The 24498-nt window shown below is 33.8% G+C and overlaps 1 protein-coding gene across 2 annotated transcripts in view; it reads right to left on the reverse strand.

Annotated features, from left to right (window-relative positions):
* The window catches only part of LOC114327216 (protein brambleberry-like), a 36416-nt gene extending 12537 nt beyond the window's left edge, over positions 1–23879 (reverse strand). For both annotated transcript variants that reach the window (XM_050657277.1, XM_028275751.2), the window contains exons 1-2: positions 23500–23879; positions 10285–10939 (exon numbers count right to left, since the gene is read on the reverse strand). In XM_050657277.1, the coding sequence (XP_050513234.1) occupies positions 10285–10939; positions 23500–23751 (907 nt within the window). In that variant the 5' untranslated portion in view covers positions 23752–23879. The remainder of the gene's footprint in view (positions 1–10284; positions 10940–23499) is intronic.
* Between the last annotated feature and the right edge of the window lie 619 nt (positions 23880–24498).

Raw genomic sequence — 24498 nt, forward strand, 5'->3', positions numbered from 1 at the left:
CCCATGAGCCCAGATGAAGCCCAAAATATTAAGCAGTACTAGAGGGCTGACAAACCCAGAATAATAGCCTGTAAAGAGAGGGACGGCTATATAATTAGTAACAAGGAACATATACTAAACAGATGGGCGCAACATTTTGAAGAACTGCTTAGTGGCAATCATGAAGATGGCGAGATGGAGGATCCCATGCTTCAAATTAATGAAGATGATCGGCAGTCACTCCCCACCGAAGAAGAAATTAGAGAAGCCATCTTAACACTTAAAAATAACAAAGCCCACGGTTCGGATAATCTCCCTGCTGAACTTTTCAAAAACGGCGGCGACACCCTCTTGAAACACATGCATAAACTGATAACTGCAATTTGGTAACAGAAAGAAACACCCACAGACTGAAAGTTGGATGTACTGTGTCTTCTACACAAAAAGGGAGACATGTTGGTGTGTGATAATTATAGAGGCATCACTCTACTCAATATGGCATATAAAGTGTTGTCCAATGTATTGTACAAAAGACTTCTCCCCTACGCTGAAGAAATAGTAGGAGGATATCAGTGCGGTTTCCGTCCTAATAAATCAACAACGGACCAGATATTTACAGTGAGGCAGATCCTTGAAAAAACCCTAGAGTTCGGCGTCAACATCCACCACATATTCGTGGACTTCAAAGCCGCATACGACTCAGTTAATAGAAAAAAACTTCTACTTGCTCTGGTAGAATTTCAAATACCGCTTCAACTTGTCCAATTAACTGAACTTACGCTCACAGGAGCAGAGAGCATGGTAAAAATCCAAAACGATTTCTCAAGACCCTTCCATTGCAAAAATGGACTAAGACAGGATGATGGACTATCGTGTCTCTTATTTAACCTGGCATTAGAAGAAATAATTCGAGAGTCCCAAATTAATACGAATGGTACTATCTTTAACAAATCAGTACAAATTGTCGGATACACAGATGACATAGACATCATAGGTAGATCTAAAGAATCTCTGACTGAAGCATTTCGGTCGTTAAGAGCATCTGCACAGAGAATGGGGCTAAATATAAATGTCCAAAAGACCAAATGTATGTGTTGACCATCTCAGAATTAGCGTTGGCCGAAGTCAATGAGGGCCTAATAATAAACGGTGAGCCACTTAATAATATAAGATATGCTGACGATACCGTACTTCTAGCGGGAACACTGGAAGAATTGCAACACCTTGCTCAACAACTAAATATACATTGCAACGATTATGGACTAAAAATAAATTTGAAGAAAACCAAGTTCATGGTATTTACAAAAGCACAAAACAGCAGAGTTAGACTAGTACTGGATAACACAGAAATTGAACAAATATCTTCGTACAAATATCTTGGAGCATGGATCACAGAAGATACTGATCAGACAAAAGAAATAAGATGCCGCATTGAAATTGCACGATCCATTTTTAACAGAATGAGGAAACTTTTCTGTAATCGCAATATCAATATAACGCTCCGGATAAGAATGCTTCGTTGTTATATTTTCTCCACCCTTTTGTATGGGGTTGAGGCATGGACACTAAAACAATCCAACATTAAAAACCTGGAAGCATTCGAAATGTGGTGTTGTAGACGTATTCTGAAAATATCATGGACAGATCGTAAAACAAACGCACAAGTGCTCGAACAACTAGGAAAACAATGCGAAGTTTTAAATTCCATAAAAATCAGGAAGTTGGAATACTTGGGGCACATCATGACAGGTGAAAAATACGAACTTTTAAGGAATATAATGCAGGGCAAAATCAAAGGCAGAAGAAGCGTAGGAAGACGTGAAATCTCGTGGCTACGCAATCTCCGTGAATGGTTTGGATGCAGCTCAATTGAACTATTCCGGCGCGTAACCAACAAAATTATAATTGCCAGAATGATTTCCAATCTCCGATAGGAGCGGAACTTTAAGAAGAAGAAGATGTGTTGCACTGTGTCAAGCAACCCGACACCTACAAGAATAATAATTGACGACCTAGAACTGGAAGGTGTCGACACCTTCATATACTTGCTATACACCTGCTATACATAGCAGGCTCGCTGCTAAATAGAGATAACAATGTCAGTGAAGAAATTAAAAGAAGAATAGTGCTCGCCAATAAGTGCTACTATGGCTTAAGAAGACAGATGGCCTCAAAAATACCTAGAAAAATTAAATTGACTGTCTACAAAACACTAATAAGACCAGTGCTAACATATGGCTCAGAAACTTGGTCACTTACTCAGAATGACCAAGAACTGCTCAAACGTTTTGAGTGAAAAATCCTAAGACGAATATATGGTGGCATAAAAGAACAAGGTTTGTGGCGCAGGCGTTACAACTTTGAGTTGTATAGAAGTTTTGGAGAACCTGACGCTGTAAAATTCATTAAGGTAGCACGCCTTAGATGGATAGGTCACGTAATCAGGCGAGAGGAAGATGCCATAGTCAGAAAAGTTTTTGACCGAAGAGGGCCGATAGGACAACGAGCAAGAGGAAGACCGAGACTTAGGTACCAAGACAACATAGAAACTGATTTAAAATCTATTGGAATTAGAGCATGGAGAAGAGTTGCCAGAGACAGGGACGAATGGAGGATTGTTCTGAAGAAGGCTTTGGCTCATAAAGAGCTGTAACGCCACTGATGATGATGATGATGATGAAAGGGCTGACTGCACCAAGCCATAGTACATTAGTTTTAATATATGAAAAGATACAGTACCCCTTATATTTCTAATTAGTTACATAACAACAACTACATACTTAGTTTCGAGGTTACTCTATGTTACTTTATGCTATACTTGGATCAGCTTTTCTAAGGAACGTTTGCTCATGTTTTTTTGTATACAGTATTAGTTGAAAATATATAAGTTAGGAAGAGTTAAAATGTTAGATTTGATAAAGTGGCTTACACGATGTAGTTGGTGATACTTTAAACATAGTTCATATTCATAGTATTTTTTCTGAGATATAAAAGCTCTATTTATGTACGGAGATGAGCCCCAAAATATTAAGCAGTACTAAAGAGCTTACTGCACCAAGCCATAGTACATTAGTTTTAATATATGAAAACATACAGTATCCCTTATATTTCTAATTACATAGCAACAACCACTTGGTTTATCTATGTGATCTTCCCAGCTAAGCTTTGGATTTAGTTGTAGTCCTAAAAACCAGTGGGTTTCAAAGTAATTTCATTGTTTATCGTCACGCCGGTCAATGAGATATTAGAATGTTATAGTTATCATTTTCCAGAAGAATCAATTTGGTTTTGTTGTCCTTGCCCTACCACAAAATATGCCAGTAAATGAAAACTGCTTTATGGAAAAATTCGGGCAATAAGTCCTACAATTAGAAGATAAAAACATCATGTGGGTACTATACAGGGTGTCCTAACAGTAGCGGGACGGTCGAATATTTCGCGAAATGAACAACCGATTGAAAAACTGAAAAATAGGTGTTCAATATTTTTCAAAAATCTATCAAATGATATGAAACACGGCTCCCACTTCAACCCCTGGAGGTGGGGTCGCACAGTGGTGAAATTTAAGTTTATATATTCCGAGCAATTTTATATGAATCTTGCTCTGTAGGTTTCGGAGGATCATAAACGGCCGTTGAGGGTAGAACAATACAAGCATATCACATATTTATATTAGTGTAAAGTTGGGATTGAACGAAAGCGGACCGAATAAAATTAAAGTGTGTTATACAATTGAGGCATTGTTAGGTTTTTGTTTAAAACTATAGACGTGTATTATTTTGTTATTTTATAGTGGATGCTATTTCTTGAGGTAAGTGGAGTATTTCAATATACTTTTTAGATTCTTTTTCCTAACATAAACCTTATTTACAACATATTTACAAAATGATGGCAAGAATCTTCAATCGTTTTCTGTTTACAATATTTAAGTTTTAAAATGGTAAAAGTAAAAAAGTCAGCTTTAGTCAGCAAAGATTTTTTGCTTAATAAATAATTCAATATGTATATAAATATTCCTCAAAAAATCATCTGCAACAAGTTGCAAACTTAGCGGAATTCTTCATTTTAAAAAACTGTAACATGCTGGAGAATTTCTACATTAAGAGACTTTAATGTTATGGTCAGTTAATAAAGTAAGAACAAAATATGAAGCAGTTGATCCAGAAAATTTACAGTTTTTTTTACACAAGAACCGCAGTTTTTTGTTATTTTTTTTGCTTTCTTCTTCTTTTTTTTTTAAATCTTTAAGTCATTTTACCTTTATGTATGGGTCTATCTTTTTGCTTTCTTATTTTTATATTTTTTAATAATTTGGGTCGTGTGAGTCCAAAAATTTTGCCTTTTTTTAAATAAAATTCATAAACGATACTTTATATTAAGAAGCCAAAAACAGGTAGGTGAACTCTTAATACATCTTAATTGTTTTGTATGGATCCGATTAATTATAATTATTACCTACCAATGTGTGGCTTCTTAACACAAAGTTTCGTTTATGCATTTCATTTTTAAAAAATTAAAATTTTTGGCTCACACGACCAAAATTATTAAAAAATATAAAAGTAAGGAAGCAAAAACAGGATTATACATAAGAGTAAAAGGACTTACAGATTAAGAAAAAGAATAAGAAAGCATAAAAAATAACAAAAAACGGCGGCTCTTGTGTAAAAAAAACTGTAAATTTACTAGATCAGATGCTTCATATTTTGTTCTTACTTTATTAACTAACCATATACTATTAAAGTCTTTTCATGTACAAATTCTTCAGAATGTTATATTTCTTTAAAATGAAAAATTCCGCTAAGGATGCATTTTTCTGCAGCTGATTTTTTGAGGAATATTTATATACATTTTGAACTATTTATTAAACAAAATATCTTTGCTGAGCAAAGTAGACTTTTTTACTTTTCCCTTTTTAAAACTTGGAAAACTTAAAACGATTGAAAGTTCTTGCCAATTTGCAAACATGTTGTAAATAAAGTTTATTTTACGAAGAAAAAAGTCTAAAAAGTATATTAAAATACTCCACTTACCTCCAGACATAGCATCCACTATAAACTAACAAAATAATACACGTCTATAGTTCTAAATGAAAACCAAACAATGCCCCAATATTATTGTATAACACACTTAATTTTTATTTGGTCCGCTGTCGTTCAATCACAACTTTACACTAATATAAATATACTATCTGATAGGCGCCCATGTCCAGGGGCATGGTCACGGCCCCCCTAGCTTTTCTATTGCTTTAAACTATAATATATTGTCATCCAAAGTATACAAAATGTAATGTACATACAAAACATATTCACGTCTGGCCCCTCCCCTAAAAAATTTTTAGATGGGCGCCCATGCATGATCTGCTTGTATTTATGATTCGCCGTTTATGATTCTCAAAAACCTACAGGGCAATGTTCATATAAAATTTCTCAGGGTATACCCATAAACTTAGATTTTTACATTTTGGCCAGGTTTTCGGCGAAATTCACCACTGTGGGTCGGGAGTAACTTTAAAATCTTAAATATTAATCCCCATTTTTTATTGCAGATTTGGATTCCTTATGTAAAAATAAGTAACCTTTATTCGAGCCTTTTTTTTCGAATTGTTTAATACACTAAGTAAATTATAGAAATGATCTAATATCTCCAGAAATACACTTCCAAATGAAAAACCAAAACACAAGGTTTTAATATTTTTCAAGAACCTATCGAATAACATTAAACACGACCCCCACTCCATCCCATGGAGGTGGGGTGGGGGTAACTTTAAAATCGTAAATAAGAACCCCCATTTTTTAATGCGGATTTCGATTCCTCGTGAAAAAAATAAGGAATATTTATTCGAGATATTTTTTAACACTGTTGATAGATGGCGTTGTAATTGAAAAAATACGATTTATTAGCGCCATCTATCAACAAATCTAAAAAATGTCTCGAATAAACGTTAATTACTTTTTATGAGGTATTGCATATTCAAACCTGCAATAAAAAATGGGGTTCCTATTTAACATTTTAAAGTTACCCCCACCCCCACCCAACCTCCATGGGATGGAGTGGCGGGGGGACGTGTTTAGTGTTATTCGATAGGTTTTTCAAAAATATTAAACACGTGTTTTTTGGTTTTTCATTTAGAAGTGTACCTATTTCTCGAGATATTAGACTGTTTCTATAATTTACCTAGGGTATCAGGATACATGGATACAATGGAAAAATATACAACAACGATGCAGAGGCACAAAAAACAACAATGGATGACTGATGAAATCCTGGAATTGATGGAGCAGAGAAGAAAACTGAAAGATAACAAAACAGAATACAAAGAAAAACAGAAACTAATTAAACAAAAAATAAAGGTAGCTAAAGAAAAATGGATAGAGGATAAATGCAAGGAATTAGAAAAGTTGAATGAAAAACATGATACGTTTAATATGTTTAAAAAAGTTAGAGAAGTAGCTGGTCTTTATTATAAGAAAACTCCACATACTATAACCGATTCGTCGGGAAAAATGATAATAGACGAACACGAAATTCGAACTACCTGGTATAATTATATAAATGAACTGTATAATGATGATAGACCCGAAGAACTGGACACTTTAGATGAATGTGAAGGACCAGAAATACTAAAATCAGAAATACAACATGCTATAAAATTGGCAAAAAACAAGAAAGCCGTTGGTCCCGACAACATACCTACAGAAATGTTAAAGCTCATAAATGAGGAGAACATTGGAATACTAGTCAAACTTTTCAATGATGTTTATTCGACTGGTGATATCCCTGAAGATTGGTTAAAGTCCGAATTCATAACCCTACCAAAAAAACAACGTCCGAAAAATTGTAGCGACTATAGAATGATAAACCTTATGAGCCACACCTTGAAAATCTTTCTACGTATCATCCACAGTAGAATCAGAGATAAATGTGAAGAAGACCAGGATGAAACACAATTTGGCTTCAGAAATGGACTGGGAACCCGGGACGCACTCTTTGCACTAAATGTGTTATTGCAGAAATGCCGAGATCAAAGGAAAGACGTCTTTGCTGTATTTATTGACTATGAGAAGGCCTTTGATCGAGTACAACATCACAAATTAATTAAAATACTAAGGGCCAATTTCTCATATCGAGTTCAACTCCAGTTTAACCTGAACTTCTAGTAAACGTCAGTTTAAAGTCAAAATCGTCTTTCTCAATTCACGATCAACCGATGGCAGTTTAAACTTGAACGGTGGAATTCGGCCGTTCAAAGATTTCAGAACTCAGTTCAGATGATTCCATGGACTACGCATGCGTTGTATTAACACGAAACGCTGTCATAGTATAAATATATCCTATTTTATTATATTAAGCCCAACGATAAACGATAACATTATTTTTGTTTTTATAATATTTATTTATAATTATTAAAATGACTATTTGACTATAAGTACTTAAATTTAACTTTATTCAAAAACAGCATAAAAATGGTAGTTCAAAATGGCGACAGTTTTTTACCTTTTGCCATCTATTGGCATTTCTCGAAAACTGTAGAACGAGCGCTGACATGAACGCGCAATGAGAAATGCATTTCAAACAAAACCACAGATCACGGGTGAACCTGGTTCAACTGAACCATAGATTAACGCAGGTATGAGAAATCGACCCTAAAGGATAAAGGAGTTGATAGTCAAGATGTACGAATCATAGAAAAATTATACTGGCGTCAAACAGCGACAGCTTGCATAAATGGAAAATCAACAGAAATATGCAAAATACAAAGAGGCGTCAGACAGGGTTGTATACTGTCCCCACTGTTCTTCAATTTGTATTCAGCTAGAATATTTAAGGAAGCGCTGCATAATTTGGAATGGAGTGTGAAGGTTAATGGAATTGTGATAAATACAATCAGATATGCAGACGATACAGTTATTTTAAGTGATGATATGAATGGATTACAACACCTTTTAAATGCCATTGACAGAGTGGGAAGAGAGTTTGGCCTAAATATAAACTGTTCAAAAACAAAATACATGGTATTTAGCCGTTTGGCCCATCAAGATTCACGGTTATATGTTGATGGTCATATAATTCAAAGAGTACCCAGTTTTAAATATCTTGGTTGCCATATTACTGAACAACTAGATCCAGATAAAGAGATAAAATGTAGAATCGAGATAGCCCGCACGACATTTTTAAAAATGAGGTCATTCTTCTGTAATGATACCTTGCAACTTCAACTTCGAAAGCGCATGATTAAATGCTACATTTGGTCAGTCCTCTTGTATGGTGTCGAAGCATGGACATTAAAAATATCCACCATTAACCGTTTGGAGGCCTTTGAAATGTGGCTGCACAGACGTATTCTGAAAATACCATGGACGGCTATGCTGACAAATGTGGCAGTCCTTAAGAGAGCAAATGCTACCCGCGAGCTGCTTGATAACATCAAATATAGAAAGATGGCCTATTTTGGACACGTAGTAAGGGGAGACTGGTATAATATTCTTCAACTTATTTCTTCTTCTTCTTCTTAGCCTTCTATCGTCCACGTTTGGACATAGGCCTCTCCCAACTCCTTCCATCGGTCTCTATCCTGAGCAACATATTTCCAATTCGTTCCGGCTACTCTTTTAATATCATCAACCCATCTCATCTGTGGTCTTCCTCTCGGTCGTTTACTTTGGTAAGGTCTCCAATGTTGTATCGTTGCATTCCAACGTTGGTCTTTTTGTCTAACAGTGTGGCCTGCGAAGCTCCATTTAAGTTTGGCAACTTTTGTTGTTATGTCCTCGACTTTTGTTTTTGATCTTACCCAGTCGTTCCTCTTTTTATCTGACAGTCGTATACCTAACATTGCTCTTTCCATAGCTCTTTGTGTTGTGGCTAGTTTATTCATATTTGCCTTGGTTAGGGTCCAGGTTTGACACCCATATGTCATGATAGGAAGGATGCACTGGTTGAACACTTTGGTTCTCAAATATTGAGGTATTTTGCGGTTCTTAAGTATCCAACCAAGTTTTCCAAATCCTGCCCATGCTAGTCTTGCTCTTCTATTAATTTCCGCACTTTGGTTTTCTTTGTCTAGTTTCAGGATTTGGCCTAGGTAGATATATTCCTGGATTTTTTCTATCTCACTGCCATTTATAGTTATGCGTCTGGGGTCATCTGTGTTTGTCATTATTTTTGTTTTCTTCATGTTCATTTTCAGGCCGACGTATTGGGAGCTGCCTGCGAGTTCCTCCATCATAATTTGCAGTTCCTCGAATGAGCTCGCTATAATCACAATGTCGTCAGCGAATCTGAGGTGGTTTAGCTTCTTGCCATTAACGTTAATGCCATAGGTTGACCAATTTGTCGTTTTGAAGACGTCTTCTAGTGCTAGGTTGAAAAGCTTTGGCGATATTACGTCTCCTTGTCTCACGCCTCTCTTAATAGGGATGGGATTTGTATTTTCGTCTAGTTGTACTATCATAGTTGCATTTTCATATATATTATGTATTAGTTGTCTATATCTCGAATCTATTCTACAATTATTAATAGCTTGTTCTATGGCCCACATCTCGATACTATCAAACGCCTTTTCATAGTCTACGAAGGCAAGAAATACGGGTAGTTGGTATTCATTTGCCTTCTCTATCAATGTTCTCATTGTCAGCAGATGGTCTGATGTACTATATCCTTTGCGGAAGCCAGCCTGTTCCACTGGTTGGCTTGGTTCAACTTATTATGATGGGTAAAATCGAAGGACGCAGAGGAATTGGTAGAAAGCAGGTCTCTTGGTTGAAGAATATCCGGGAGTGGACAGGAATAAAGAAAGCAGAACACCTATTTAGAATAGCTCGAGACAGAGACAGTTTCGCCATGTTAATCGCCAACGTCAAGGGGACTTGATAGGGCACGTTAAGAAGAAGATCAGGATACATAGTTTTTTCCGATTATAACGCCATCTATGCACAATTAGAAAAAATGTTTCGAAGAAAAGTCGCTTATTTTTGCGTAAGCAATCCAAATCTGCAATAAAAACTGGGGGTTTCCATTTAAGATTTAAAAGTGACCCCCCACCTCAGCTCCAGGGTGCGGAGGGGGCTGTCATATTTGATGTCATTCGATAGATTTTTGAAAAATATTGAAAACGTATTTTTCAGTTTTTTGATCCGATGTATATTTTGCGAGATATTCGACCGTCCTGCTACTTTTGGGGCACCCTCTATGAATGACACTTTGTGATTTTGGTCGAAAGCTAATCTTACAAACTTCTTACAATTGCCAAATTCAACCTAAAAATACCACAAATAAATCAGTTTTGAATAAAAATTGCTAACTTACCTATTTTTTCGAAGATATCTTTAGTTTTTTCTTGAATAATTAGCAAATCATTAAGTAACTCCCTATGATTAACTTTACTTTCATCAGTCTGATCCTGTAATTGATTTAAAGAAGTTTCTAATTTCTCTTGTACTGCTCTTGTCATTATAACTAAGTTGTCGTGGGTCTCTCTGATCAATCTTTTTTCGTCAGCTAATCTTTTAATATTATCCTCAATAGCTAGTTGTCCTACAAACTGTGCTTTTTTCAAATCGTCCTGCTGTTCAAATAAGTTTCTGTGGCCTTCTTTAAGAGTATAGTATGTTTTTTCTGTCATGTCTTTTAAACCTTGTTGTGTATTTGTAATCTCTCCTAGATTTTTTAATTGATTTTTAGCTGCCTCCATTAGTCGGTTCACAGTATGTTCGGCCAAACCTCGGAACTGACTCTGTCTTATAGAGTAACAAACTGCCCTTGCTCTATTGCTCATTAGGTGATAGCTTGTCCAAGTGTCAGAGTCCATAGATATTGTACAATCTTTGATAGACATTTCATCTGTACAAGCATATATAGGTCTTCCTTCAACCCAAGACTGACAGTTTAATAGGTGTACAGCCATTTTTGCTAACTGTTCATCATTTAGTTTATCGCAATCAGATTTTAATTTCAAAATCACCTAGAAAGAAAAAAAATCAAGGTAACTGACTATTTTACTTAGATTGTTCCCTAATATCGATTATTGACTAAAATATATAAACTACATGCAGATGTTGCTTTTTACATTATAAGTTGGGTTGAGAAGCTACCAGTAGAATTCGTGCCCCACACCCCAGTGTGGGGCACGAATTTAACAACTGAATATTTTGTAATACAGTGGAACCCCGTTAAGTCGGCCTCCGATAACTCGGAAGTTCGGCTAACCCGGAACGATTTTCATCAGACAAAATAAACATTTTCTCGGTTCGACTGAGTTGTTTACCCAGATATGAACAATACTGTATGCAACTGTACGTAATTTAGATGTACTGTGCATAATATGTATTTCATGTTTTTGCAATAATGAAGTTTATCTGTTAATATACCGTAATTTATTAGTTTTTACGATATTCTCCAGCTAACCCGGATTTTCGATAACCCGAACCAGCCACGGTCCCGATTAATCCGACTTATCGAGGTTCCACTGTACATAAATAAAATTTACATGAATACATTTGTCTTGAAATTAAAATCACTTCATATAATTGTGCTAACTCTGAATTTTGACTAATAAAAGAGTAAATTGATATAAATAAATCTAAAATCAAATGGGAATGTATGTGAGTCACAGAGAGAAAAAGAATTGTAAATCACCAGTTTATAAATCTTTCTTCGGGTATTAAGGCAGACTTACTCTTATCTTATAGACTAGGGTATAGATAATAAAGTCGGTATAATTTGATCAGTCATACAAAAGTATATACACTCCTGGCCAAAAAAAATCAGGACACCTTAAAAATTTGACAACTAGCCATGTTCTTCATCAATACAGGGTGTTTCTAAATAAGTGCGACAACCTTTAAGGGATAATTCTGCATGAAAAAATAATGACAGTTTGATTTATAAACATATGTCCGCAAATGCTTCGTGCTAGAACTAATCCCTGCACACCAGTTTGGATTCAGATCCCAACACGCAACCATAGAACAGGTTCATCGGATATGCAGAACTGTTAATCGGGCATTGGAAGACAAAATGTACTGCACTGCCGCCTTTTTAGACATCTCGCAATCATTCGATAAAGTCTGGCACACAGGCCTTCTATACAAATTAAAAAATATGCTTCCTCTCACTCACTTCCTAATTTTAAAATCCTACCTCCATAACCGTTACTTTTTTTGTACAACATAGAGATGAGGCACGTCTCTATTTCCAGTTGGATCTGGAGTTCCACAGGGCAGTGTTCTGGGGCCAGTGTTATACCTATTGTACACAGGGGACTTACCAACAAACTTTCAAACCACTACAGCTACATATGCAGATGACACAGCAGTGATGTCAGCACATCAGGACCCACGGATAGCCTCTCAACTTCTGCAAACCAGCCTCAACAAAATGCAAACTTGGTTAAAACGGTGGCGTTTTCAAACAAATGAAACAAAGTCGGTTCATATTACCTTCACAAACCGTAAAGGTCACTGCCCGCCTGTATATATCAACAACCACCAACTAAAACAGCAAGCAACAGTCAAATACCTTGGAATGCATCAAGACCAAAGATTAAACTGGAGAACACACATTTTTATGAAGCGTAAACAACTTGGTCTCAAATTACACAATCTTTACTGGCTGATTGGTCACAAATCATTACTTTCGATGAAAAATAAAGTACTTGTCTACAAAGCAATTTTGAAGCCAATATGGACTTACGTGATCCAACTTTGGGGTACTGCATCAAACTCCAATATCGAAATCTCGGAGAGGTTCCAGTCGAAGGTTCTTCGAATAATCACAAATGCCCCATGGTATGTTGCAAATATTATTATTAGACGCGATCTAGAAATTGTAACAGTAAAAGAAGAAATCACCAACTTTGCACAGAAACACGAAGACAGACTGACACAACATCCAAATGTACTAGCCAGAAACCTGATGAGACACAATCAGACGGAGACTTAGACGAAATACACCTAGTGATTTACCATCGCGATTTTAGTTATATGTGCCGTAATTCCCAGAGACAAACAATTTTATATCTAAAATGAATAACCATTTTCAATTTCGTTGCAAAACGAAAATACAGCCGAACCATATTCCAGTCCAATCAGAGAGTGCTGCAAGCACCTCTACCGGTTTCGAAACTTATTAGTCTCTCATCAGGAGGCACATATGCTGCTCTCCCTGATCCAACCAAAACAAACCCCAGCGTGCAGTCCCGAATTGCAACGAACGAAATGGTATAGATGCCCTAGCGGCAACTGCTAGCAAAAGTAAAAATTTTATATCTATGTAAAATATTTGTAAAGAAAATGATTAATGAATCATTTTCTCCAAGTCACCTACACTAGTGGTCACAACATTTACTTATTGTAACTTGTTTTACAGATTGTAAATAAATTGGGAGGTTAAATTAAAAAAAAACTTATGTTGGATAATGAAAAAGTTAGGTACTTTGACAACTAGCCATGTTCTTCATCAATACAGGGTGTTTCTAAATACAGTTGAGTCCGCGAATCTTTACCCGTGCGTCATCATTTAAAGCATACGAAATAAGTCGGAAATCTATTTCACGCAACAACAACTGACAGAAAGTGGCTACTGTTCCGATTACGGGTTTTATTATAAAATTTGACGTTATCAAATAATATATAGAATGTCAAATGTAAGTTTTTATTCAAAATTTTTGTGCAGAATTACAGCTACATTTGAAGTAGCTTAATAAATTCTTATATTATTGATTTATAAATAAATAAACAATTTATAAAAAAATTCAGTAACATATTTTATTTTTGTTATTTTATTCACTTTGACGGAAATCTAAACACAATCATTTCTTTACTGTGTGAATGACGTTAGCTTTGTATGTTTTAAATATTAATTGCCAAAATATAATTATTTACCTTAAAATTTCAAAGCCCAATATAAAATTAGTTGTGAAAACAACTGTTTGTGTAATATAAAGAAACTTCAAAACGCAAAAATTCGACAAAAACCGCAAAAAATTCAACTGATTGACAGCCACAAAAGTAAACAAAGCAGAAACGTCAAACAAATTGTGCTTAAAATATGAAAACATACCGAATCGTCTTTTTGTGTACCTATCTCTTTTCAATGCACTGACTCTAGATGGTTCATAAAAATAACATGTGTTGTTACTTAATAACAAACGGCAGCTGGTTTGTCATTAGTTTCATGCGTGGACGAGAATGATGCTAGATAAAAAGTATGTGTTTTATCTCTTCAGGTATTCATGACGCACGGGTAAAGACTCGCGGACTCAACTGTAAGTGCGACAAACTTTAAGGGATAATTCTGCGGGAAAAAATAATGACAGTTTGATTTATAAACATATGTCCGCAAATGCTTCGTTTCCGAGATACGGGATGTTGAATTTTTTCTTACAAACTGACGATTGATTTATTGCTCTAAAACCGGTTGAGATATGCAAATGAAATTTGGTAGGTTTTAAGAGGTAGTTATTTCACACTTTTTGACATACAACTAAAAATGTTATATTCGCCATTGGCGTGCATACAGGTAATGTACCCGTATGCACGCCAATGGTGAATATAAAATACATAATTGTATGTCAAAAAATGCGCAATAACTGACTCTTACACCCACCAAATTTCATTTGCATATCTCAACCGGTTTTAGAGCAATAAATAAATCGTCAGTGTGTAAGAAAATATTTAACATCCGGTATCTCGGAAACGAAGCATTTGCAGACATATGTTTATAAATCAAACTGTCACTTTTTTTATGCAGAATTACCCCTTAAAGTTTATTAGTTAGTTATGGCACTTATTTAGAAACACACTGTATTGATGAAGAACATGGCTAGTTGTCAAAGTACCTAACTTTTTCATTATCCAACATAAGTGAATTAGTCAAAAAGCAGAATGTTAAGAAAGGCTAAGGCTACAATTGAGTTTTAATTTCAATATTTTTTAAATGCTAAAATGTTCCACAGGGTGTTACGAACTTTCAGGAAAAAACACTGTATTATTGTTGCACCTGGTATACAATGACATTTACCTGTTCAGCAACACTATTACTACATCCATATTCTTAGAGAATAAGGCTATAACATATTAAAAAAATCACTAAAATCGGACAACAGGTTTAGGAGATTCGAGACATCAACAATGACCCATTTTTATGGTGTCCCGATTTTTTTGGCCAGGAGTGTAGTTCCTCCAATCGGCTTAGCTGCTGGGAGGCTGTTTTCAGTAGCCACTAGACTAATAGTATTTATGAATGACAGTTTTAAGACTTCAAAATTGTGATTTCGATAAACTTTAATTACAATATACGCCGTTATTAATTAAAATTCAGAGTTGGCACAATGATATGATATGATTGTAATTTCCGAGACAAATCTATTCATGTACATTTTATTCCATTTGAGTGACATTATATTGTCCATAGTAGCGTGCAGTGTCCTTTTAACAAAATATAGAACCAAAGCAGTCTTTGAAAATAACAAGAGGGCCATTTTATCAGTGTATCAAAAATTAACAATTATTACAAAAATTAAACACTAAAAATTATAACATAACAAAAATTAAGCATTAAAAAAACTCAAAAAGTAAGTCACCAAATAACTTCTGGTAACTTAAATTCACATTCTTGAAATATAAACACTAAATCGGTAAAAGATACAAATTCTAAAAATGCCACCTTGTAAGAAATTTTAGTATATCACTGGAACCAAAATATAAATATGAGCAAAATATCAAAAGTTACAACAACAACAACAACCTAAGCTTCCTAAACGCTTATAGATATGACTACAATTGAGGGGGTCAAACATTTAAACAAAAGGGTTTAAGTGAAGTTTTGATAGTTATGAGATAATCAGCTTCAAAGTTGTTTGGAGTTTTATAAATTCTAGGAGGCATCAAACTAAAATATGTCTAGTGTAGTGTACAATGTTCTATAAAATGATAAAAATATAAGGGTATATTATTACCCTTACTATAATATCCTTCCTTTTTTTCAATTATTAAAAAAATGTAGGTACTTGAATCGATAGGTACATGGTGTTGATAAATGTTACTGGTAAAACTGTTCAAGTGCAGATTTTAACTATTACTAATAATTTTTATCCCAGGTGTTATCCACAGTGTAACTACAACTGGACCTCGATTTTTGACCACCCATCGCTTCGTTATTGAACGTATTCGCTTCGTATCTGTTTAGTGTACAGATATCGAATGATCGATAACGAAGCGAAGGGTCAAAAATCGAGGCCCTGGCACGTTGCATAATACCTTTGCATGATTATTAGTCTTAAATTCGGTACAAATCTAATATTTATTTACTTAAGGCCATGGGTACATAATTCGCAAATATTTTACGGCTATCCCTACTTTTTCTGTCTGTACACGGCAAATTACGTGTAGTAAAATTCACACTGGTATGGATATGTAAACATTACTAGAATATCATTCTACTTGAAAATGTCATCATTAACTTAAAGAGATGGCTTTTGAATGTTCTTGGATAACTGTTGTTTGTATACTTGCAAATTATTAATTCAGTTAATAAATGTGATAATTTTTTCACTAACTCTATGTATTCAGTGATTGTAATAATATATATATATATATATATATATATATATATACAAAAATAAATATATATATATATATATATATATATATATATATATATATATATATAAAGGATGTTAAGTAAGCGAGTACAACTATAAACATAGAAAAGAAAAATCATTGGCAAATAACTCGCAATGTGAATGTAAATACAAAATTAACAATATAAAAAGATGGAATGCAACTGCAGACACGTGTTTCTGACTCATTTGTCGTCATCAGTACAGTATAGCCAAGTTAGAAGAATAATAGTTTAACTTGGAAAAAGATCACTACAGGAGCAATATTACCATTTGTGACAACAATGTCAGAAGACCCTGCCTTTCAGGGCGACGACCAACACAGTCACGGAGGTACAGTTACCTGAGGAAAGAAAAGCCAAAACCTTATAAAATAAAGGATGTTAAGTAAGCGAGTACAACTATAAACATAGAAAAGAAAAATCATTGGCAAATAACTCGCAATGTGAATGTAAATACAAAATTAACAATATAAAAAGATGGAATGCAACTGCAGACACGTGTTTCTGACTCATTTGTCGTCATCAGTACAGTATAGCCAAGTTAGAAGAATAATAGTTTAACTTGGAAAAAGATCACTACAGGAGCAATATTACCATTTGTGACAACAATGTCAGAAGACCCTGCCTTTCAGGGCGACGACCAACACAGTCACGGAGGTACAGTTACCTGAGGAAAGAAAAGCCAAAACCTTATAAAATAAAGGATGTTAAGTAAGCGAGTACAACTATAAACATAGAAAAGAAAAATCATTGGCAAATAACTCGCAATGTGAATGTAAATACAAAATTAACAATATAAAAAGATGGAATGCAACTGCAGACACGTGTTTCTGACTCATTTGTCGTCATCAGTACAGTATAGCCAAGTTAGAAGAATAATAGTTTAACTTGGAAAAAGATCACTACAGGAGCAATATTACCATTTGTGACAACAATGTCAGAAGACCCTGCCTTTCCTTGATTTCCTTTATTTTATAAGGTTTTGGCTTTTCTTTCCTCAGGTAACTGTACCTCCGTGACTGTGTTGGTCGTCGCCCTGAAAGGCAGGGTCTTCTGACATTGTTGTCACAAATGGTAATATTGCTATTATAAGGAAATTCTTTATTTTATAAGGTTTTGGCTTTTCTTTCCTCAGGTAACTGTACCTCCGTGACTGTGTTGGTCGTCGCCCTGAAAGGCAGGGTCTTCTGACATTGTTGTCACAAATGGTAATATTGCTCCTGTAGTGATCTTTTTCCAAGTTAAACTATTATTCTTCTAACTTGGCTATACTGTACTGATGACGACAAATGAGTCAGAAACACGTGTCTGCAGTTGCATTCCATCTTTTTATATTGTTAATTTTGTATTTACATTCACATTGCGAGTTATTTGCCAATGATTTTTCTTTTCTATGTTTATAGTTGTACTCGCTTACTTAACATCCTTTATTTTATAAGGTTTTGGCTTTTCTTTCCTCAGGTAACTGTACCTCCGTGACTGTGTTGGTCGTCGCCCTGAAAGGCAGGGTCTTCTGACATTGTTGTCACAAATGGTAATATTGCTCCTGTAGTGATCTTTTTCCAAGTTAAACTATTATTCTTCTAACTTGGCTATACTGTACTGATGACGACAAATGAGTCAGAAACACGTGTCTGCAGTTGCATTCCATCTTTTTATATTGTTAATTTTGTATTTACATTCACATTGCGAGTTATTTGCCAATGATTTTTCTTTTCTATATATATATATATATATATATATATATATATATATATATATATATATATATATATATATATATATATATATATATATATATATATATATATATATATATGTACCTACAACAAAAACTAATACTCAATCAAGAAAAGAGGAAAAGTGTGAAAGTGATTTTTTAATAATATATTGTTACTATGGAACGCTTACAATTTTGAACATCTTTAACAACAAAATACTTGGATCACAGAATATATATTATCCTGATGTATTCTCTGCTTGGATCTTCCACAAATAAATAACTTTTTATTAAGTTTACGTCTTAAATCAATTATTTATCAAATACACTATATATCAATATTATTTAATCAACAACTCAAAATATTCCCGATCCCATGTCAAATATTTAAAATTGTCACTGACTGTCACTGTCTAAGTGACAATATGCTGACAATATTCTATTTGACTAAGTGCGTTGTAAGACAAAGATAGATTTGGAAAATATTACCACCGACATTGTGTTCATTTTTTCGAATCCTGAAAAAACCAATAAATATTTTTTTAAAATTTAAACGCTGAATGAAAGACTAAATTATTACCGAGGGCCGAAAGTCCCTTAGAATAAATAAAAAGTTTATTTTGAATGAGATATTTGAAATTAAAAATCACACTAAATTTTCTCTTAGTTTTTCACCCCTGTAACTTATTAAAATAAACATTATAGAAGTTCTCAGGGACTTTCGGCCCTCGCTAATAACGTAATCTTTAATTCTGCATTTAAATTTTTTTAAAATACCTATTAGTTTTCTCAGGATTCGAAAAAAAAACGAATCCCCATTTGAATAGCATTGCAGCCGAAAATACGTACCCATCCTCTTAAAATTAATCCTGTATTAACATGAGGTTTTTACAGAATACTAAAAATAGTTTTGTGGTAAAATGATTCAAGCGCACTTAAACCCGTTTCCTACTACTTGTTTTTTCAGAATACTAAAAATAGTTTTGTGGTAAAACGGTTCAAGTGCACTTAAACCTATTTACTACCAATGCAAAATGCAATTGTTTTGATTAAATTAAATGTAATGGTGATAAATGGCGACTGAAGGGCGAAATATGCTTGAATCCTTTTACCACCATTTAAGTATGCGAATCTGTACTTCAAGCATAGTTTTAGAAAAGTGTACTCAAACCCTTTTACTTCTAACCCCCTCAATTACTAATATCACTGATAATGAATTAGTAAAGTACAGTGGACTAGCGATTATCTGAGTCTAGGTCATCCGAGCTCCTGGGTTAACCGAGGCAAAAGTCATAGCTGGTGAGTAACAACTGTGAACAGTTATGCACCATGCGTACAGGCAGGCATATGACATGCGTAAGTATGCTGAAAATTGGAAATTCCAGAAACTGTGTTGTGATTTGCCTACAACTGTTCCTATGTTAATCAGTGAGTTGAGCTACAGTTTTGTTTGTTGTCTTTCAGATCGTCAAATTAAGTTACTGTAATGAAATTTTTTTTTAGGTGCTGTTTTACTTTAAATTGTATTTATTCGAGTTTATTAGTTTCAGTTTCATAATTAATTTTTCATAAGTTGATTTTTGTGAGTGTGAGAGGGCATCTTATTGTGCAATATGAGTAGAAAGCGTAAGAGAGTACTTAGTTGTATATTTGAAAACAAAACTAAATGCAATTAAAAGGTTGGACAAGGGTGAATCAAAATAGAGGGTTGTTTTAGATTTAGGTGTTGGAGAAGGATTTTTGAAGTTATACTTCTTTACGATCGAGAGTGAAATTTTATAATACCGGGCGCATGCGCACACAGACAGTATGTAGTTCGTTGCTAAGCTTTCAAAGGAATAAGATATTTTATAATAATAGTAAGTATATTTAAAGTATTTTTGTATACTTCACTTGGTCTATTAAATTTGTCAGTATGTATGAGAAATCTTGTAACCTGTCAAAGCAAAGGAAATATAGCTCAGTGGTAGAGCGTGTGATCGGAGATGAGAGGTCCCGGGTTCAAATGCCGAACGATTCATATTCTTTTTTTTTTAATTTTTGGTATCGTTTTAATAAAAATTTTTTAAAAGTGGTAGGTAAATATTTAAGTAAAATAGAAATAACCTGTTAAGTATATTAATATCGTTGAAATCATAATAATAGAAGTATAACTTCTTACGTGGGTACAAAGTACACACACATTTATTTTTGGAAGCATAAGTGGAATGAAATCGAAGTCAACCAAAGTGTGAGTGGTGGGGGTGGATTGGCATGGAAGACCATGAAGAAAGGAGACCATGAGCAAACTTCTGAGGTGTTGTTCTCGTGGTTTTCACAAATGGAAGTATTGGGCATCACGATAAGTTTATGGATGGAAGAGAAAACTTTTGTGCTAGTGAGCAGTGGCGGCTGGTCAGGGTCGGCAGTGCCGAGTGTGCCGATCCACACATTTATTGACACATTATAGATTTTTTTAAATATTTAAGTTAATCAGAGTTCATGATATTCGTTTCTGTGAAATAAAAAAAATATCTGTGAGATAATACAGACTAAATTTTATTCATTGTTTTTAGAAGAATTCTATCGATACGATACGTTAAGTGATCCCTGTGCGCTGTGCGTAAGAGACTTTTCAAATTAATGATCCTAGTCATGCACCCGATTGCGATTGTGTGAATTCTTATAAGGTCCGCTTCGGCAAGCCATCCCCAGGTTGACCATTTGCTTGTAATAAGAAGCTATGGAATATTAGCCGATAGGCAACCAATTATACATTCCCCGTATTTATTTGAATGACAAGTACGGCAGATAAACAATCTGCCGAGCGGTGATCTGCAAACGGCACCAAGACACGTACCTATTATAGACCAGGGCGCGATCTGTAAAAATATTAGTTCATTAATTTGGAGGTGACTCATATTTGTTTGCAGAAATTGCTTGAAAATAACTCATATAATAATATTTGAGTTATCCTCCCACTCAAAAAGGTACGGAACATTGTTTAAATGATCAAAATGTCAAAAAATTAAGGAAAAATTCGATTTTTTCTTCATTTTTTGATTATAACTTTAAAAGCATTCATTTTCGAGAAAAGTTGCACTAACATAAAAGTTGCGTAATTAAATTTCCTACAATATAGGATTAGTTAAAATTTTTAAAAATTGTCACCCTTGTTGCAAAATAGCAATAATTGCGAAAAAATCATAAAAAAACAAGTATTTGAATTTTACGTTTTTCAACCATTTATGCTACACTTCATAATTTTACCCAGAAAATCTATATCATATAATAAAACAATACTGTGAATTTCATTAAGATCGGTTCAATAGATTTTGCAAAATAAATTTTGCAATCCAGCTTTCGCAAAAAAATTCATTTTTTCAAAATGTTTCAGAACTGAAAATAAAGCAGACAGCAAGTTGAATTTATTTTTACGTATAGAAGAATACTGTACCTTTCTTCTATATGTAAAAAAAATTCAACTTGCTACTGCTTTATTGTCAGTACTGCAACATTTTGAAAAAATTAATTTTTTTTGCAAAAGCTGGATTGCAAAATTTATTTTGCAAAATCTATTGAATCGATCCTAATGAAATTTACAGTATTGTTTTATTATATCATAAAGGTTTTCTGGTTAAAATATGAAGGTCGTAAGTGTAGCATAAATGGTTGAAAAACGTAAAATGCGAATACTTGCTTTTTATGTTTTTTTCGCAATTATTGCTGTTGTGCAACAAGGATAACACTTTTTAAAATTATTAACCAATCCTTTATTGTAGGAAATTTAATTACGCAACTTTTATGTCAGTATAACTTTTCTCAGAAGTGAATACTTTGAAAGTTAAAATCAAAAAACGAAGAAAAAAATTTCTTTTTCATTTTTTGACATTTTGATTATTTAAACAATGTTCCGGACCTTTTTGAGTGGAATGATAACTCAATTATTATTTCCAAAGTATTTTCAAAATATCTATTAGACAAGTCTATTAAAAATTATCTATCATTATTTAATCAAATAAAATAAGAAAATGGATTAACAGTTTTATATGCTGATCTAAATATTTTCGGAAGGTGGAATAAGTTACAAAATATGTTTAATTTTATATAAGTACTGCAATTCATTAGGTATAACAAACTGTTCCCGAAATTAATAAATTATTGTGCTCAAATGTGGGCAAATTCTGCCTCAAATGAACGGGACTTCTCTTGTCTCAAAAGAGTCAAAACATATTGTCGAAACACCATGAAACAAGAGAGAATGTCAAACTTGTCTCAAATGTCAATAGAAAAAACTTTTAAAACCTCTCCAAAACAATAATAAATTTTACAATGACGTTATAACCCATTTTGTCACTTCTAAACAACACAGACTAGAGTTCATTTATAAACAGGTTTAAGTTCTAAATTTATAGGAAAAAACAAAAAAAAACAAAAACCAAAAATCTTCTATGAAATTGAAGCCTTTTAATTAGATGGCATACCTATCTGAGGAGACAAAACCTTGCCGACCCTGTACCTAAAGCCACGAGCCGCCACTGCTAGTGAGGGATTGATTGACTCATGGAAGAAGAAATATGGCATCCCACAATTGTACAGTTGTAGCTAAAAACTTTCTGCTGACTCAACTGAAGTTGTAACATTTTATTTAAAATAACAAGACATTGTATGATGAGTTGAAGGCCCTTGAAGCAGCTCTGGCATAAATCGAGCAGTAAGAGGAATCAACTCCAGTAGACACGCTTCATTGTCAACATTGCCGCCTCAAAAAGAGGAATGAAGCTTACGCAAAAATCAATCAAAGACTTTTTAAACAGTAATACTATAAGGTATATTTTTTATCTTTTATATACTGTACTGTATTGGTTTTTAGTCATTAAAATATCCACAGTTATCTTTATTTACGTGTTTTTCTATCAGTACAACCAATCTCCTTGTTAATGACTTTTTTCCATATCCAAGGTAGTCACAGTCCCAATTAGCTGAGATAATCGCAAGTCTACTGTATCAGCAAATGAAATATAAAGTTTCTGGAATCCTAGACAAATACAGGGTGATTGATGTATAAATAAAAATTCATCTATGCACCATTTCAAGATTGTGTGTAATATTTAAATATAGGTATAGTCTATGCATTATATAACTGCAAGGATGTGAAAAATGAAAAGAAAACTGGTGTAATAGAGAGTTGAAATATTTACCCTATGTTGACATGAGTCCAGCTCAGACAAAACAAGATCAGTTAATTTTGCAGCTTCCTTCAAAAAGTTTTCGTCGGCCGTTGATATTTCGTAAGGTATTTTCTGTTGATAAATTTCAAGATTTTCATTGTTTTCCGGCTGTTCTTGCTGAAAACTCAGAAATGTCCCAATGTCTTTGATCCAATTCCCAAAAACTACATGTCCTTGTAAAAATAGCAGATATAAGCAGTAAAAGTGATTACCGATCTTCATTCCTTAAAATAATAAGTAGTTTATTAAAATTCAGTAATTACAATACTTTTTCTTATTCAAATTTCAACCGCTTTAACGGTTTAAAGTTTAACGGAAACTACTTGCAACTTGCACCTCTTTTATTTTGATTTACAGCTGTTTTGATAACTTGAAGTTTGATACATTTCTAGGATTCTTCTTTTTTGTTTATAAAATTATCCCTTACAATAAAAAAGAGCCCACTTCAAGTCCATAAATAAAATCAGCTTTTTATAGGCCATACCATAGCCACCTTTACTTAACAAGCCATGAAGTTGAAATTTGGCAACATCTATTGGTAGACCGATTAATTCTGACAGTTCTCATTTGTTTTTAAATAATTTTCACTGTATTTACAGGGAAACTGAAATATTTTACAATATTTCGTGCTCCAAATTATAAAGAACATTTAAAAGTATGTTATTAAGATGATTTTAGTTCAATATAATATGTTTTTATATAAACTTGCGTGCATATAGAAATCCGTCCACTTAAAAATTTTGTCATTTTTAATGTCTTATATTTCCTAAATCTGTTGGCAGATTTAAGTGATTTTTTAATATGTTATAGCCTAATTCTTTTACAATACCGCTGTAATAATATTGTTGCTAACCAGTTAAATTTTTATGGTGTACCGGGCATTTATAAAATACTGAAATTAAAACCCAACTATAGACTCCGGTTTTCTTAACATTCTGTTTTTTTGATTAATTCGCTTATGTTTAACAA

Source organism: Diabrotica virgifera, chromosome 1, assembly GCF_917563875.1.
Source record: "Diabrotica virgifera virgifera chromosome 1, PGI_DIABVI_V3a".
Lineage (NCBI taxonomy): Eukaryota > Metazoa > Arthropoda > Insecta > Coleoptera > Chrysomelidae > Diabrotica > Diabrotica virgifera.